General features: G+C 42.1%; 1 protein-coding gene across 8 annotated transcripts in view; it reads left to right on the top strand.

The window, feature by feature from the left end:
• cdk14 (cyclin dependent kinase 14) overlaps nt 1-19,407 on the top strand; it is a 592,120-nt gene that overhangs the window by 83,105 nt on the left and 489,608 nt on the right. Inside the window, exon 1 of one of the 8 annotated variants that reach the window (XM_048521872.2) lies at nt 5,329-5,432. The exons of the other annotated variants lie outside the window; for them this stretch is intronic. Within the exon in view, the coding sequence (XP_048377829.1) occupies nt 5,400-5,432 (33 nt within the window). The 5' untranslated portion in view covers nt 5,329-5,399. Of the gene's footprint in view, nt 1-5,328; nt 5,433-19,407 lie in introns of those variants that run through there. 8 annotated transcript variants of the gene reach the window in all.

The following is a 19,407-nucleotide window of genomic DNA, read 5'->3' as shown; positions in this document are numbered from 1 at the left end:
GGAGTAAGTGGAGTGCTGAATAGTAACTCCTTGTAGGTGAACTGAAGTGTTAGACTGTGTGAGTGAAATGTCATCAGCTGAATAACAGGCAAAGGGATGACCTATGATCTGATTAAATGAGGCACAGCGGTGATTAAAAAAAAATCGAAAATAAGGAGACAAACCAAATGTCAAAGATAACGTGATAGGTGCATGAGTCACATGCTGAGGGTCGAACCAGAGTCATAAGTGATCCAAAATTGTAAAAAAAACTAAGGTAGAGAGATCATAACCATGTCCAGGTGACAGTGACAAACAGGACAGTAAGGAAGATTTTACAGATACAAACGGTGCGGTGGGGGTTGCATGTCTTGCAACATGAGCCCAAGATCGTGGTTGAGGCTGTCTTTGTGGGTACCAAACTTGGCTGTCATTTTCTGCTTTGCGGCTCTCTGCATTGTTAGGTACCTATTCTGAAGGTCGTCTTGGAGGATACTTACCTGAAGATCGGAGGCTGAATGTCTTTGAGTGCTGAAGTATTCCCTGACTGGGAGGGAACATTCCTGTGTAGTGCCCATTTATCCATTATTGTAGCATCTGCATGGTCTCATCAATATACCTCTTTCTCAGGGCATCCTTGCCTGCAGCATATGAAAGAGGTAGCATTGGCGGAGTCAAATGAGTATCTGCCATGTGCATGGTGGGCAGTGTTGCCACGTGTGATGTGATATCCATGTTGATGATCTGACATGTCTTGTAGAGGTTGCCTTGGCTGGATGATGTGTGTTTGAAATTGTCCTGAAGGCTGGGTAGTTTGCGGCAAACAATAGTCTAAGCTTTGGAGGCATATGGATGCTTGTCACCATTGAAGACATGTTGAAGGCTGTGAAGAACATGGCATAGTCTCTCGATTCCACGAAGTACTGGATGATGAAGAGTGTCCTATGCCTGTTTCCTGAGGAGGTTGTTGTGGTTTCTTTCTGAGGGCATGTCAGAACTAGCGACTGATGAATTGAGCATCACATCCCATTCTTATGAGGGCATCCTTTGAAATCTTTGTGTCCGTCCTGTTCCTCCCTCCGAGTAGATCCTGTGCATTAGTAGAGCTTGTCTGTAGGGATTAGCTTCTTTTTAACATGCTTGGTGTGGACGCTAGAGAAGTGCAGCATCATGAGGTAATCTGTGGCCTTGTGGTAGAGTGAGGTACTGAGATGTGTCTCCATCAAGGACAGACATGTCCAAGAATGGACTACTCTTCAGAGTCCATGCCATGGTAAGTCTGATTGTGGGATGAAACTTGTTTATATTGCTCTGAGTCTGGAGGAAAAAAATATCATCAATGTATCTGGTGTGTAGTGTTGGTTGGAGGTCCTGTTCAGCAAAGAAGTCGTGCTCAAATATGTGCGTGAAAATTTGGTCCCCATGGCTTAATTAGCTTGTACAATTTTGGATGACTGACATTGGTTGGAGCCTTGGCATGTGACTTACACTTGTCATGTTATTCCAGCCATTTGGTTTGTCTCCAGCACCGCCTTATTTTGAATTTTTGTAATTGTGTCTCTGCCTCATTTAATCAGATTATAGGTTATCCCTTCACCTGTCATTCAGCTGGTGACACTTCTTTTTTTATTCGCACCTTCTAACATTTTGGGTCACCTGCAGGGACTTATTATTTGGCACTGCCATGCACACCATTTGCACGGTCTTTCTGCCCTCGCTCTCGCGCTCTCTGACTCGCTCTCACTCTTGCTGTCTAACCATAAATTGTGTTCTGTGTATTTTCCCCTCACTTCACCTGACAAAGGGGCTAGTGCTGAAACTTGATTTCAAATAAACCTGTTGGACTATAACCTGGGGTCATGTCATTTCTGACTTGAACGAAGTAGGTATTTCATTAGATGACCTGCAAATTACTGTTCGGTTGAAACCTATCTAATTTTGTTTATTTTAGTTTGCAGTTGAAAAGCTGGCCCATTGAAGTGCTATATACGATTTTGAATTATAATAGTCCATTCCAGAACTAACGAAAAGCCACAGAAGAGTTTGTCCCTCACGTAAATCCTGTCAGCTTGCCTCAGTTGGTACACTGTGCTTGTTTTGGAAGGTTATAGTGCTCATGCAGAGGTTTGAGGAGATCTAGATTACAGTCAACATGGTGCTGTACCTTTTTGGAGGTAATACTTATTCTGAATTGTGCATTAAACCACGGATCTGTTTTGGCATTGACAATCTCCTGTTGTACTAGCCGACCTTCCTCCTTCTTCTAACCATTGCTGTCTAAAACCAATCAGTCAGTGGTTGGAGATAATGGGGACTGCAGATGCTGGAGAAACCAAGATAATAAAGTGTGAAGCTGGATGAGCACAGCAGGCCAAGCAGCATCTCAGGAGCACAAAAGCTGACATTTCGGGCCTAGATCCTTCGTCAGAGAGGGGGATGGGGTGAGGATTCTGAAATAAATAGGGAGAGAGGGGGAGGCAGACCGATGATGGATAGAGAAAATAGGTGGAGAGGAGAGTGTGTGGGTGGGGAGTATAGGGAGGGGATAGGTCAGTCTGGGGAGGACAGACAGCTCAAGGGGGCAGGATGAGGTCAGTAGGTTGGAAATGGAGGTGCGGCTTGAGGTGGGAGGAGGGGATAGATGAGAGGAAGAACAAGTTAAGCAGGTGGGGACAAGCTGGGCTGGTTTTCGGATGCAGTGGGGGGAGGCGAGACCTTGAAGCTGGTGAAAATCCACGTTGATACCATTGGGCTGCAGAGTTCCCAAGCAGAATGAGTTGATGTTCCTGCAGTCCATGGATGACATCATTGTGGCACTTCAGGAAGCTCAGGATGGACATGTCGTCATGTAAGGAATGGGAGGGGTAGTTGAACTGGTTCGCGACTGGGCCGACTACTAAAGGCATTTTTCCATCCCCACCCTTGTCTGCCTTCTGGAGAGACCACTCTCTCCGTGACTCCCTTGTCCGCTCCACACTCCCCTCCAACCCCACCACACCCGGCACTTTCCCCTGCAACCACAGGAAGTGCTACACTTGCCCCCATATCTCCTCCCTCACCCCCATCACAGGCCCCAAGATGACTTTCCAACATCAAGCAGATGTTCACCTGCACATCTGCCAATGTTTGTATACTGCATCCGCTGTACCCATTGTGGCTACCTCTACACTGGGGAAACCAAGCGGAGGCTTGGGGATCGCTTTGCAGAACACCTGTGCTTGTTTCGCAATAAACAACTGCACCTCCCAGTCGTGAACCATTTCCACTCCCCCTCCCATTCCTTAGATGACATGTCCATCCTGGACCTCCTGCAGTGCCACAATGATGCCACCCTTGGGTGGCAGGAACAGCAACTCATAATTCTGCTTGGGAACCCTGCAACACCATGGCATCAAATGTGGATTTCACGAGCTTAAAGCCTCCCTTTCCCCAACTGCATATCAAAACCAGCCCAGCTCGTCCACGCCTGCCTAACCTGTTCTTCCTCCCACCTCTCCCTTCCTCCCACCTCAAGCTGCACATCCATTTCCTACCTACTGACCTCACCCCGCCCCCTTGACCTGTCTGCCCTCCCCCGGACTGACCTATCCTCTCCCTACCTCCCCACCTATACTCTCCTCTCCACCTATCTTCTCCTCTATCCATCTTCGGTCTGCCTCCCCCTCTCTCCCTATTTATTTCAGAACCGTCTCCCCATGCCCCTTTTCTGATGAAGGGTCTAGGCCCGAAATGTCAGCTTTTGTGCTCATAAGATGCTGCTTGGCCTGCTGTGTTCATCCAGCTTCACACTTTGCCAACTCAGCTGGTGGTTGATCTTGTTTGTGGTTCACAGGCGTCAAAGTCTTAGGTTGTAAAGCAATTATGCGTATCCTGAGGGTGCAGTTATGCATGTGGTGCATGTTTTACTGTCCCAGTTAGTTGTTTAAGTTTTTTTTGGGAGTGTGGAGAGGGTGCTTTGTTGATACATGTTGACACTTTCAGCTGTATGCACCACATCATCCCATGTCTGCTAGGTTCTGATTTTGGAGTCATGAGAGAAATCTGCTTGTGCAGAGATCATAGTTGAAGGACTGATGCAGCTACTGAAATGAATTTTATTGGATTGGGCACATGCCTTTTTGTGGACTTACAATTGCCCCTTTGCAAGCAGTTGGAATAGCATTTTTCTGTATATCAGGGATTTCCACCCCCCCCCCCCCCCCCTCCTGCCGCCCAGTCATGTCTGAAGGATTGGGTACATTAAATTTGAATTCTTTCATAGTAATGACACGCAATTGTTTACATGGTTATTTAAAGTCTGCCAAACTAACCTTAGGAAAATAAGTAAATTTGAAACAAACCAACCATGAGAAAATTCCAAAGTAGTTATCTGAATGCTTGATGCAATGCTTTCTTTCTTCTGTTAGTATGTATATTTATACTTTAATTGCAGGATAGTAATTATGTATTTTGTGCATTCTTAAAGAATGAAATACATGACTCTGCCCATGTATGGTAAGAACGTAGGTTGCTTTGGACTCTGCCTTGCCTGGAGAAGAAAAATACTGAAATTTGGCTTTAACGTTGACTCTTATGGGAATCCAAGATTCACTTAGTTATTTCGCTTAGCACAACATCGAGGGCCGAAGGGCCTGTTCTGCGCTGTATTGTTCTATGTTCTATGTTCTAATACCCGAATATAAAAGTTGTTTTTCTTCTTCTCCCTCCCTTTTCCCACTTAGCTTGATGGCAAAACATTTGGCAAATTAATGTCGCAAAGAGTATTATTTACTTTTTAAGCTAGATGGTCTGTCAGCGTTAGAGGCCACTTACTTACTGAACATACCTCAGGCCTACTGTAACTGATTTTTAAGCCTTCTGCCTGTGTTTGACTACATTAATCAACATCATTATGCCTGCCATAAGTGCAAGGTTAGAGGGTTAACTTGACCTAGGAAAAATAAGGAAGAACATGCTTTGTCATCTATTTGAGCATTGTGATCAGACGGATGCTCCTTTTTAGTATGTCCTTTGGAATGGCATAGTTTATACTGCTGCAAATATCTTGACAGAGCCTTGGCACAAACTGGTTTAACTGTTCCAGGAAATTTAACCTCTGGGTGACTCCACAACACACCATCCCTGTTACACTCACTCATGTGACACTGTAAGGAATGTTAATGTGATGGAAAACTATCAAACTGCAGTGTATATATTTAGTTTTCAACCTTCATTTGGGTCAGAATGCCTAGGTTTCAAATGATAAATTGGATTTCTGAAGTTGTGATTTGTTTTATTGCATTCACATTGTTGAGTCAAATGAGGTTTTGAAATTGTGGACAGTCATTGGTGATCACTTTGCAAAAGCAAGAGGGAATCTGAAATGTTACAATGTTTTAGTGAACTACAGAAAAGGTGAAATGTAGTTTGACTTCAGAGTTATGGGCCAGATGAACAGCAAAGAAGAGCCAGAGGTGAGTTTTTATTTTTTGTGTAGCCTTCACAATTATTTTTTGATTAACATTTTGATACCTAAATTATAGTTTGCCGAGGCAGAGCTATTGTTAGTGTTATGTATCAAAAAGAATAAAATTATTGTCTTCGGAACTAGAAGGATGCTTGATCTTTATAATTCTGTAAAAGACTTGATTAATTGTTTAGTCATCTATAATTTGTTAGCTGTCTTGACAGAAGCAACAATACATGACATTTGTGGACAGAATTTCTAATATAAATCATAGGTACTACTTGTTCATCCAAAACTTACCTGTATAATTTATATCGCCAATTGTTACAGCTATTGCACTATAAGAATCTTAATTTTGTCACCTTTTACTATTTGAAATTTCTACAAGTATGTTAATCTGATGCAAACAGTATTCCAATTCATATTTGTCTGCAACCTAGCAGCAACTTACTTTAAAAGAAATTGAAAACTTTAAGTGTTTATTAAAACAGTCATGGAAGAAATAGTCTGTTACTGACAAAGTGACAAACAAACCATAGTTAATGTCCTACACATGGTATGGCTGGAACAATGCCTATTACATGGTCAGTCTCCTCCACCTTCTTCCATACCATGTATCCCATTGTATTAAGTACTTTGTTAGTTACAGTTATTTAATATGTCAAGATATTTAATCTAATAGTCTTTATTTCTTTAGGATTAATGCAAATGGATCATGTGGATTCAATCATTGTTACTGCACGGAAAAGAGTTCATGGTTCTTTTGTTGCACAGTGCACTTGGTCTTGTCCACTCTGTGGTTTGTCCATGTAGTCTCCCAGTTTCATTTTAAAAAGTATTCTGTTCATTATTCCACCTTCATATGCTGTGTATTCCAGATTCCTGCATTGGCAGTGCAAAATAACTCTTGCATGCAATCTGTATCACTTCTTCAAATTCTCATCTTGTAGTACTTTTCCAAGGTTTCTTAAAATCTGTTTCAGCAGCATTAACTGCAGTTCCTTAATCCATGTTCTGCTTCATTCAAAAAAAATTATCTCCAAGTTTCTGCTGATAATCTTCATGAAAACAAAATTCAAGAATTGTGCTTTTTTTTCAACCCTAGCTATTGTTTCTCCAACCTTGCCTGCTAAATTAACTTGCCTGTGATTACCACATTTACTTTGGTCATTTTTCCATTTGTCTGGCACGTCTTCCTCCATATATAGGAAAAATGGAATGATTTGTGGACTGTGCTGCTATTACCTCCACCCCTACATCTGAGAGTATCTGGGATGCAAGCCATCTGGACTAGGTTCTACTGACAGTATAACCTGTCAGTGAGTTTTTAAGATAAGTGTGGAGCTGGATGAACACAGCAGGCCAAGCAGCATCTCAGGAGCACAAAAGCTGACGTTTCGGGCCTAGACCCTTCCTCAGAGAGGGGGATGGGGTGAGGATTCTGGAATAAATAGGGAGAGAGGGGGAGGCGGACCGAAGATGGAGAGAAAAGAAGATAGGTGGAGAGGAGAGTATAGGTGGGGAGGTAGGGAGGGGATAGGTCAGTTCAGGGAAGACGGACAGGTCAAGGAGGTGGGATGAGGTTAGTAGGTAGGAGATGGAGGTGCGGCTTGGGGTGGGAGGAAGGGATGGATGAGAGGAAGAACAGGTTAGGGAGGCAGAGACAGGCTGGACTGGTTTTGGGATGCAGTGGGTGGAGGGGAAGAGCTGGGTAAGTTGTTTGGTGCAGTGCGGGGAGGGGACGAACTGGGCTGGTTCCCCCTCTCTCCCTATTTATTCCAGAACCCTCACCCCATCCCCCTCTCTGATGAAGGGTCTAGGCCTGAAATGTCAGCTTTTGTGCTCCTGAGATGCTGCTTGGCCTGCTGTGTTCATCCAGCCTCACATTTTATTATCTTGGATTCTCCAGCATCTGCAGTTCCCATTAGCAGTGAGTTTTTAATCCCATTTGTTATTTCTGCCATCTGTGATGTCCTGATGTTTTGTCACTGTTTTCTTCCACAAGTATGAACTACATGTTATTTTAGCTTCTGTTTAAGTCTCGGAGTATGTCACGTCCTTTGCCACTAATATCTTCCACCCTACCTCTTGCCTGTTGAATAATTATACGTGGGTAGAGGATGCTGATCTTGTACTCCTACCTATTCTCACTTAACCTCACATTCTCTCTCTTTTTTTTAATTTGGCAAAGTTTGCACTTGAAGAATTCCCCTGACATACATCATAAACTCTGTTTTGTCACCATCTCTATCCCTATTCCATGCGGCTAGTGCAGCGCGAGCACTAGTACTTTCCCTCCAGGGTACGCACATACTATCCTTCTTTGAAATCAGCATGACAATTGCATAGAACTCTATTTACTGTAACTATGAAATATTCAATGATTGCATTTTGACTTTAGTCCAGAGACTGCAAAGGGGAGTGAAAAGCCTGCACAGTTTGGATTGCATTACAACTGGTTGCATTAGGTTCGGCATTATGTAATGAGGAAGGATTGATATGGTCATGCAGTTAAGGGTCCTCCTGGAAGGAGTGACCACAACATGCTGGGGTTTCAAATTCTGTTTTAAAGAATAAAGACAGTTGTGTCTGAGAGTTGTAGCGTTAGGCAAAGGTAATCATACATGCCTGAGGAAAGAGTTGGCCCAAGTAGACTAGGCAAAAGTATGAAAGGGCAGAATGCATGAACAGTGCCAAATGCTTGTGGAGATACAAAATGCCTTAACTTGATGTATATTCCTAAAAGGAAGATGAATTGTAAAAAAAAATGAAAAATCATCCATTGCTTAATCAGGAAGTCAAGAATAACATAAAAGCAAAAGCTAGAGCATTTTGTACTGCAAAAGTGGCACGTTGGAGGATAGGAAGAAATTTAAATGACAGCAAAGGATTACTAAAAATGTAATCAAAAGAGCTCAGATGAATTACAAAAGGAAACTAGCAGAAAATATAACCACTGACATAAAGGCTTCTATAAGTGTATAAAAAGGAAGAAAATAGTGAAAGTAAGAATGAAAATGGTAATGCAAAAGTAGGAAACTTGGAAATGGCACACACACACTAAATCAATGCTTGGTCTCTCTCTTTCTCTTTTCAGTGAAAGATAATTTCCTAAAAGATTGCAGATCCTAGAGAAACTTGGTGAAATGATTATAACTATGGAGAAGGTATTAAGTAAACTGAAGGGATTAAAGGCAGATACGTCGCAGGGGCCTGGTGGCCTGCACCCTCCAGTATGAAGAGCAGTGGCAGTAGAGATAGTAAATGCATTCGTTATGGTTTTCCAAAATTCCCTGGTTTATGGAAACGTACCAGTAGATTGGAAACATGTTAGTTTGACAGCCTTATTCAAAAAGTGAGAAATTATATGCCAGTTAGTTTGACCTTTTTGTAGCAGACCAGTTGCTGTAGTCAGTCATGAAGGAGGTGATAACTGAACACTTGGAAGAATAAAGCTCTATTCACCAGTGTCAGCATGGTTTCATAAAGATCAATTCGTTCTTGACAAACTTAATATTGTGGATGTGAGTTTGCTTGTTGAGCTGGAAGGTTAGTTTTCAGATGTTTCGTCCCTTTTTTATTTGAAAAAATATACTTTATTCATAGAATGTATTAAAAAAAAAGCGTATACACCTGCCCAGTCATGCAAACCGCTCCGGGTTACCCAGGGGGTACGTACACCAACTAAAGGCAAAAAAACAACAAAGCAAAGAAAATACCCTGGCAGTCGTGTCCCCGTTGGCCCCCTGACCAGTTGGGGAAGGCGCCAGCTCGGCCCAGTTACCAGATAGGGCCCTTTTTACCATTCTGGACGAGGGGTTTCATACGGTGGTCTTAGCCACTACGCCTTGGCAGTGGCTGCCCCAAGCTTTAGTGTGTCCCTCAGCACGTAGTCCTGGACCTTGGAGTGCGCCAGTCTGCAACACTCGGTCAGGGTCAGTTCTTTCAGCTGGCAGACCAGCAAGTTGCGGGCAGACCAAAGAGCATCTTTCACTTTCATTGATGGTCCTCCAGGCGCAGTTGATGTTGGTCTCAGTGTGCGTCCTGGGAAACAGCCCGTAGAGCACGGAGTCCCGTGTCACGGAGCTGCTCAGGATGATCCTCGACAAATACTACTGCATCCCCCTCCAGACCACCTGTGTGTAGGCACGCTCCAGAAGGAGGTGATTGACAGTCTCATTCCCCCCCCCCCCCCCGCAGCCGCCTCAAGGGCGGCGTGCGGTGGCGCAGAGATTCCGGGCGTGCATAAAGGATCTCACTGGCAGAGCCCCTCTCACCGCCAGCCAAGCAATGTCCTCGTGCTTGTTTGAAAGTTCTGGCGATGAGGCATTCTGCCAAACGACTTTGGCAGTCTGCATGGGGAACCACACGACGGGATCCACCCTCTCCTTTTCCCGAAGGGTCTCGAGGATATTACGTGCTGACCACTGCCTGACAGCCTTGTGGTCAAAGGTGTTTCCCTTCAAAAATTTCTCCACGAAGGACAGGTGGTACGGGACGGACCAACTACTCGGAGCGTTCCGCGGCAACGAGGCCAGGCCCATCCGTCGCAACACCGGGGACAGGTAGAACCTCAGTAAGTAGTGACACTTGGTGTTTGCGTACTGAGGATCTACGCACAGCTTGATGCAGCTGCACGCAAAGGTAGCCATCAGGGCGAGGGTGTACTGAACGCCACCCTTTCCCCCATCTTCCGGGTCTTTGTACATGGTGTCCCTGCGGACCCGGACCATCCTTGACCCCCAAATGAAGTGGAAGATGGCCTGGGTGACCGCAGCGGCGCAGGTCCAGGGAATAGGCCAGGCCTGTGCCACATACAACAGTACCGAAAGCCCCTCGCACCTGACAACCAGATTCTTAGCCGTGATGGAGAGGGTCTGTAGCGTCCACCTGCCCAGCTTCTGCTTCAGTTTGGTGATACGCTCCTCCCAAGTCTTAGTGCACGCCCCAGCTCCACCGAACCAAACACCCAGCACCTTCATGTACTCTGTCCCGACGGTGAAGGGGATGAAGGAGCGGTCGTCCCAGTTCCCGAAGAACATGGCCTCGCTCTTACCCCTATTGACTTTGGCAGCCTTCCCCAACTGGTCAGGGGGCCAACGGGGACTGTGTGGGGAGACGACTGCCGGGGTATTTTCTTTGCTTTGTTTTTTTTTCTTGTTTTGTTTTTGCCTTTAGTTGGTGTACGTACCCCTTGGGTAACCTGGAGCGGCTTGCATGACTGTGTAGGTGTATAAATGTTATTTTTTCTGTACATTCTATGAATAAAGTATATTTTTTCAAATAAAAAAAGTGACGAAACGTCTGAAAACTAACTTCCAGCTCAGCAAGCAAACTCACATCCAGAACCTCCACCTGAGCTACAAATCTTCTCAAAACTCGCTAACTTAATATTCTTTTGAGGATGTGACCAGCAAGGTAGATGGAGTTTCACTGGATGTGGTATGTAGATTTCCAGAAGGCATTTGACAAGGTGCCACATAAAAGATTGATCCAGAAGGTTAGATCCCAGGGTGTTAACAGTAGATATGGCTTGGATTGAGGATTGGCTGACTGATTTAAAAAGCAGAAGGTTGGAATAAATGGGTCCTTCTCTGGATGGTGAACTATAATTAGTGGGATACCACAGGGTTAAGTTCTTGGACCGCAACTATTTTCATTCTGTATAAATGTCCCTGTTTGCAGATTGGAGCATAACTTGGCAAAGTTGGTGCTTGATAACAAAAAAGGCAGGAATGGCAGGTAGTGATGAGGAGATAGTGTACAGTTAGGTATTGATAATCTAGGAGAATGGGCCAGAAGCTAGCAGACGGAGTTTAATATTGATTAAATGTGAGGCTGTCCAATTTTGGGTAGAAAAATAAAAGGCAAATTATTATTTAAATGGGAAACACCTTCAAAATGTGACAGTGCAGAGGAATTCTGGGTTTCTTTGTGCATGAATTGCAGAAAGTGGGTATGCAGGTGCAGCATATAAGAGGCAAAAGTAAATGGAGTCCTGGTGTTTCTCACAAAAGGCCTAGATTTATAAAAATCAAGATGGTGTTATAATTATGTAAGGCATTGTTGAGGATATACCTGGAATACTGTGTCCAGGTCTGGTCTCTGAAGTGCTTCCAGTGCCATCACATCCATCCTCCAGTAAGGAGGTTGTTCACTACATTGATTCCAGGGATGAAACTGCTAATGTACAAGGAGCAGTTGAATACCTTTTGTCTTGTACTTGCTGGAGTTCAGATGAAAGAAGGGACTCTGGTTGAAGTATATAAAATGCTAGAGGGGATTGATAAGGGGGATGTAGAGTTGATGTTACCCCTTTTGGGGCAGTCTTGAACAAGGGGGAATAGATATAGAATGAGGGGAGGTAAGCTCAAAACTGAGGAGAAATTACTTCTCTCAGGTTTCTGAATCTATTGAACCCATGCTCCAGAGTGCCGTGGAGGCAGAATCAATCAACAGATTCAAGAAAGAAATTGACATGTTTCTGATTAAAAGTGATATAAAGGGCCATAGGAAGCAGGCAGAAAAGTGGATTAAGACCAGTCATGGTCATGTTAAATGGTGCAGTGGGCTCGAAGGGATGAATTGTAGACACCTAATTTCCTTGCCCTCCTGCACACTCATTGAACCAAGATTGATCCCCTGACTTGATGGTAATCGTTGAATAGGGGATACGAGGCCATGAGGTTACGGATTGTGCTGGAGTACAATTCTGCTGCTATTGATGGCTTACAGCACCTCGTGATGCCCAGCCTTGAGTTGCCAGATCAGAACAAAGCCTATTTTATTTAACATGATAACAATGTTGCACACTATTTAGATGGTATTTGCAATATGAAAGCAGGACTTATATTCCACAAAGCCTGTGCAATGATCACTTTTAACAGTTCTGTCACATATTTGCAATAGGCACATTGTTGAGGATGAGGTCAAGTATGTTTTACCCTACCATTGGGTCTGAAAATAGATGGTGAGGGAACCAGTCTTTACAGTGACGTCCTTTTAGCACCTGACCAGCTCAATCAGTAGTACTGTTACCAAGCCACTTGTGATGTTGGACACTGAAATCCCCCACCCATAGTATATTTTGTACCCGTGTGACCCACAGCGCTTCCTCCAAGTGTTGATCAACACAGGAATACTGATTCATCTGCCGAAGGAGACCTGAATGTGATAATCGGCAGGATTGTCCACATTTGACCTGATGCTGAGATTTAGAGTTCGGAGTCATTGTTCAGACTCCTGGGGGAAACTCCCTCTTGACTGTATACCACTGTTACCATCACTGCTGGGACAGCACACATCCAGGGACGGTGATAGTGGTTTCTGGAACATTGTTAGGCATGATTTGGTGAGTGTGATTGTCAGGCTGTTGCTTGACTAGTCTGAGAGACCGTGCTCTCAATTTTGGACTGGCCCCCAGATGTTTAAGTCAGACCTTGCAGGGTTGATAGGACTGTGTAAGCTTACTGCTATTTCTGGTGCCTAGGTAATGCCAGATTTTCTGTCTGGCTGGTTTTGTTCCTTCTTTTTCATAAAAAAGACTTTCTGGTGATTGTTACAAAGGAGTGGTTTATCAGGGCAGTCAAGAATCTGTGCATTGCTGTGTGTAGAGCTACATGGATGACAGTGAGTTCCTTCCATACAGGGCATTAACCTTTTTGTAAAACTGAGTCTGAAACAAATTATGCTAACAAATATTAATGATGTGGCCGTCCTGTTTTCCATCTTGTTCATTGGCAAGCAGCATGTTTGTGTTCATGCTCTCCAGAAGTTTGTTTTGACAGCAGAATGCACCATATATATGGACTTGAAGGCAGGGATCTGCTGCTTGTCATTCATTATCCAAAGGTGTTAAAATTCATGTGTTAACATACAAAGATTTTTGTCTCAATGCAATTTGAGAAAATCTGAGTGATATGCACTTTTCACATCGTGAAGAGAACATAACTCTCTGTTAAGTTAGTTTCTGGTTTAAGGAAGGCAACAATTAAGGATAGGGTCAGAGATAATGGGAACTGCAGATGCTGGAGATTCCAAGATAATAAAATGTGAGGCTGGATGAACACAGCAGGCCAAGCAGCATCTCAGGAGCACAAAAGCTGACGTTTCGGGCCTAGACCCATAGTCTGGTTTCTCATCAGAAAACACAAATAGTTTTTCCAAGTTTTAAATGGGAGAGGTCTAGGTGAAGGAAAAAGGATTTTAGTTCGCGATATCAGCATTATATGTTGATCAGTGAATATCAAATATCGGCGATTTTAAAAACACAAATGTAGGTTTTGATTTGCCAGTACATGATACAACAGTTTATCCACAGTGGGTGGAAAAAGTGAATGGCTTATCTAGAATGTTAATTGTGATGTTCTTTAAACAAAATGGGTGCGGAGTATTTACATTGGGCCGCTTTAGTATGCTGTCAATCTTGTGATATGGGAGAAATATGTTGTCACCAAACTCTCCATGTTAGTTTAAATATATGTATAATGCCTTTCCTGGATATAGTTTAGAGATTTGATTGCACACAGAACTGGGATTAGCATTATTGCCCTTGATGTTTGCCACATCGTTCTGGAGTTAACCTTTTTCAGATCAAAAATCAAAATCAAGTAATCGTCTTAAAGCAAGGAGGCTTCAAGGTTGCAATAAGTTTTATCATTCCAAGTACCCAGCAGAGATTAGTCTTTTCAATAAATCTTTTCAACATTGTTAGTTATGACAGCAAATTTGAGATATAATTCATTCAGCCTTTCATAGCGACACATAATTGAACACAGACTGATCACCAAAATAAGCCAGGACAGTTTCATGAAGAGTGAATCTTTTTATGTTTTCCTTTTTAGATGAGAATATTTGTAAGATCCATTTATAAACTGAAAATTTTCCTTTGTGCTAAATAATCTGAACAGAAAGATAACTAGTTTGCAATCATGTAATTTTATAAAAATCTTGTTTAAGTTTTAGTTTTGTAGTGTCCATCTTGATGTAACTAAGCATTAGGTTTTGAGTGCATGAGTGAAATAGTATATGCATTAGCACAAATATTATAATGTGAAAGAATGTACGATTTCAAATTATAAACACGAGAAATAGGAACAAGAGTAAACCATGCAGCTTGTTGAACACCAAGGAAGCTCAATGTAGAAGAATAAATTATCTGCTTCAGGGTAAAAGAAACTGTTAATTGTATTTTCAATAGTTAGAATGTAATTGACTTTGAGTGTATAGTTGTCGGTACCCATATCTTTTTGATTTTTGTGTAGTTAAATTTTTTTGTTTTAAGTAGCAAATCTTGTGACTTAAACCAGGTACTCAGTAAAAGACTTTTTACATTTCCAAAACAAGTTGCTGGTTGAGATCGTAGCAGTGGCAAGGTAATACAGGGTTGAGAGTTGTGCTACAGCTGAACAATGCCTTATTTTGACTACGTACATTGCACTATGAACAATCCTGGATACAACATGATAGGAAACAAATACTGGCCTTGCCAAAAGTGATTTACCAGAATGATACTTGAACTGCAAAGATTAAAATAAAAGGAGAAATTGTGTCAGTAAAGGTTGTCCACAATGGAACTGAGAAGGTTAGGTGTCATTTGAACCAAGTTTTCAAGAAGTGAAGTGGACTCGAGTTCTTCGGTTTTTATTCTTTCTTTCTCACTCATGGAATGTGGGCATTGCTGGCCAGCCAGCAATTATTGCCCATTCCTAGTTGCCCTTGAGTAGGTGGTAGCATGCTGTAGCCCCAAATTGCTGCAATCCAAGTGCTGTAGGGTAAACCTGCAATGCCTTTTGACAGAATTCTAGGATTTTGATCCAGCAACAGTAAAGTAATGGTGATATATTTCTAAAATCAGGATGGTGAATGGCTTGGAGAACTTTCCAGTTGGCGATGTTCCCATGTATCAGCTGCCCTTGTCCTTCCAAATGGAAGTGGTCTTGGGTTTGGAAGGTGCTGACAAAAGATCTTTGGTGAATTTCTGTCGGGCATCTTGTTAATGGTATACCCTGCTGCTACTGAGCCTCGGTGGTGGAGGGAGCAGATGTTTATGGATGTGGTGCCAATCAAGCAGGCTGCTTTGTCTTGGATGGTGTCAATCTTCTTTTGAGTTTTGCTGGAGCTGCACCCATCCAGGCAGTGGGGATTATTTCATCACAATCCTGACTTGTGTTTTGTAGATGATGGACAGGCTTTGGACAGTGAGGAGGTAAGTTATTCACTGCAGCATTCCCAGCCTCTAACCTGCTGTTGCAGCCAATGTATTTATATGCTGAGTCCAGTTGAGTTTCTGGGGTCAATGTTAACCCCCAACCGTGTTAAGAATGTGGGGGTTCAGTGATGATAGCACCACTGACTGTCAAGAGGTGGTAGTCGGATTGTCTGCTACTGGAGATGATTATTGCCTGGCGTTTGTATGGCATGAATACTATGTTTTCCACTGTTTGGTGAGCTAGTATTTGAGGGCATTGTCTTAAAGATTAGAGCCAGGTCATTCAGAGTGAAATAGATAACACTTGTACATGAAGAGTGGTGGAAGTTTGAGACACACTCTAATACAAAAAGCAATTGTTGATCAGTTTGTTCATGCTCAAATTAAAACTGCTTGACTTTCTTAAGCAATGATATTAAAGGAGGTTGGAATTAAATTGCAGATCACCCAAATTATACATTCAGGCATTGAATTATATGAGGAGCAAAGTAGTCTTTTCCTGACAAATGCTGTGAACACTGGAGCATGGCAGCTTGGAATCACCTGGATGCTTAAGTTATAGAAAAAAGCCACTTTTGTGGTTCAGTGTTTCTGTCTAATAGCCTTGCAAGGTTCTCCTACTGCCCTTTTAGGTAGAAATATTTTTCCTCCTCCTTCCTCTATCATCATCTTACCAATCATTAATTCCAAACCCCTCCTTCACTACTCCCATTGCTTCAGGTAACTGGTTACTTCCTATTCACTCTTTATTTCCCCCTTAGTTTTGCACATTTTCAATCAAATATCCACTCAGCCTCTCCTGTTTCGTGGAAAACAATCCCAGCCTATCCAGTCTTTCCTCTAATTGCACTTTTCCGATCTTGGCAAAATCCTTGTAAAGCCTTGTCCTCTTGATAGTGCAGTCGATCCTCCTTGTAATGAGGTGACCAGGGCTGTGTATAGCAGTTATTGGCTGTATTATGCTATTCTAGCATAACCTCTGAGCGCTTGCTCTATGCCTCGACTAATGAAGGAAGTGGGAGAGCAAATTTGCAATTTGATTTTAGCTGCACATCTATCCCTTGTCTGATGTGTGGTTTGTCCATAAAAAGCAGGAAGTGTCATTAGTATTCCCATAATTTTGACACAAGATTAAGCAGGAGTTACTAGGTGAAATGTAGCACACTGACAACTGTGAATTCAACTGGAGAGTTTGCTTGTCTCCTTTAGTTGATCAGATATCATTGTGAAACTTAAAGCAAGCTAGTTTATTTCTATTAATCACTTTTTCCATTGAAATCATTAAGGTAATAAATCCAGTTTGATTCTCTGACCAGCAATGTTTAATATTAACAATTCATTGCATCAAATGAATACTCCTTGTTTTCTTGACTCTGTACGAATTTTAGTCAGTGAGCTTTTTCCACGCCTCTGCCATGCACACGCGCTCTCGCTCTCTCTTCGAAAACCAAAGTCAGAAGGACAATGTGGTTGAGATCAGGAACTGGAATGGGAGTGTTCACTCTGAACTTCCACCTGCTGCAGTGCAACTTCTTGTGCCATATATAAACTCAATTCAGTTATAATATTATACAATCAGAACAGACTTGTCAAGTATGCAATTTAATCCAAATCAGCTATCATCTCTAATCCAACTCCTGTCCTCCTCGTTTTTGGATAGCCCCCTGGAAGCATTGATCCAATTTTCCTTCCGGACAATTCTTTGACTTTCCTTCAGAATGGGGATTTCAATGTTCTAAACACAGACTTGTCATGAATTTCTTTTATTCTACTCTTGATTTTTCAGTTATTAATTAGCAGTCTTTAATTTCTGATCTGGAATAGTGAAAACTATTTCACTGTATTTTAACACATTTTTTTTCCCCCCCACACTGCTAAAGCCCTTTGAGGTCAAATCTTGAGTTTCTCAGCATTGGCAGGAAAGAAATAAAAAGCCTGAACTTCAAGTTTTCCTCTATGTAATGTGACTACTTCGTTTTGTAATATCATCTTGCTTTGACCTTCAACTGAGCCAGCAATCTGGAACAGATTACAAATAGTTTTATTCATTGTTGTTACACTCAGCCACACTTGAACTCTGATTTAACGTCAAGATATACTGGTTTATAAAAAGACAGGATCAGATATCACAGCATTCAACATTAAATTCCACACTGATATTAAAGTGCATTCCTGTTCCTATTCCATATGATGCACATGTACCTCAATTTTATTTTTAAAGACGTATAATTTGAAAAAAAGTTAAATATCTTCATCACATGAGAGGTTATAGTCTTTTTACAGATCCAATTATATTTTTGCAACATTTTTCAATTTAATCCTGTTTTTCTCCACACCTTTTTAAACAGTTCTTGATCCATGGTTTTGTTAATAAGTCAACAGACATACAAAGCTGTTTAATGTTTCACTGCAGGAGCAAGGGCAAAGAAGTAATACTGAGTTAATGAACGTATCAGAACAACTGGGAAATCATTTTAACCTGTGGTGCCATTTGTGTAACAACCACAGGAGGTTTTCGTAAGAACCCTGCATTCTGGAAAACAGCAGCACTTTTTTTCTAATGTGTTCAAACCAGCTGAAATGAAATCAATGTGGTACTTTCTGTGCAGGGGTATTAAACAGCAAGAACTTTGAGTTGTGATCTACAGGACCCTCTCCCCAGGCTTGAGATGGAGAAAGTTAATTGATGTGAAATGTATGAGTAGCTCCTTTTTTGATTAATTTCGCCTCAGTCTTAGAAACTGTTTTATATTTGGGATATCTTGGATGAAAATGAATTGGCTCATGATGTTGAGGATTTTTGGATATGAGCATTTATATAATACAACTTCCTTTCCCAAAAATCTAAATTCTTAAATAGCACTGAATTCAACCCATCTGGTGCAAATTTAATTTGAAGCAGGGCTACTTAGTACTTTTTTGGCTTAGGGCTGTATTTCTGAGTGAATTGGAGCAGGTATTTGTTCAATTTGCTAAACCACTCTTGAGGCTGTAGTTCTTTAGATCTTCTTCTCTTTTTTTTCTTACAAAGAGACTTAGAAAGGAGATGATAGGAACTGCAGATGCATGGAGAATCCAAGATAATAAAGTGTGAAGCTGGATGAACACAGCAGGCCAAGCAGCATCTCAGGAGCACAAAAGCTGACGTTGCTTGGCCTGCTGTGTTCATCCAGCTTCACACTTCTTTATCTCAAAGGAGCATAGCTACCTAACTGGGCAATTAGTCTAACCAGCTCCTAGCTCTCTGCCAATGCTTTTATTATGGGTGCATTTTTTAAAAAAAATATGTATTCTGACATTGATCAAGTTGACGAGAGTTACAGAATTATTACAGCTGGGAAAAGGGGCTAATCAGCCCATTGTGCCTGGTACCATCTAGTGCCAATCTCTTGCCTTTATCCTCATGCCACTAGGCACTATTACTATCCAAATAATTGTTCAATACACTCTCTTGAAGGGCTCATTTGAATCTGCCTTTGTTGCATTTTTCAGGCAGTGAATTCCATACCCTAGCTACTTGGTGAATTTTTTTTTCTGGTATCACACTTCTCCATTTGCACATGACTTTAAATCTGTGTCGTCTCGTTCTTGTTTTTTTAAAAGTGGAAACAGCTTCATCCTGCCCAGTTGCATGTGACATTTTTTAACCCCTGCCTTGCCATAGTAGGCCATTTTTGTAAGCTCCAGCATTCTTTTGAGGTGTAATGGGTCTGTCCATAATTAAATCACGTGGGAAATTGTAGATGAAATTGTGATGAGGAAACAACAAAAT

This window comes from Stegostoma tigrinum, chromosome 2, assembly GCF_030684315.1.
Source record: "Stegostoma tigrinum isolate sSteTig4 chromosome 2, sSteTig4.hap1, whole genome shotgun sequence".
NCBI classification, from domain to species: domain Eukaryota; kingdom Metazoa; phylum Chordata; class Chondrichthyes; order Orectolobiformes; family Stegostomatidae; genus Stegostoma; species Stegostoma tigrinum.
The sequence above is the reverse complement of the archived record's forward strand: the minus strand, read 5'-3'. Positions and strand labels throughout refer to the sequence as shown.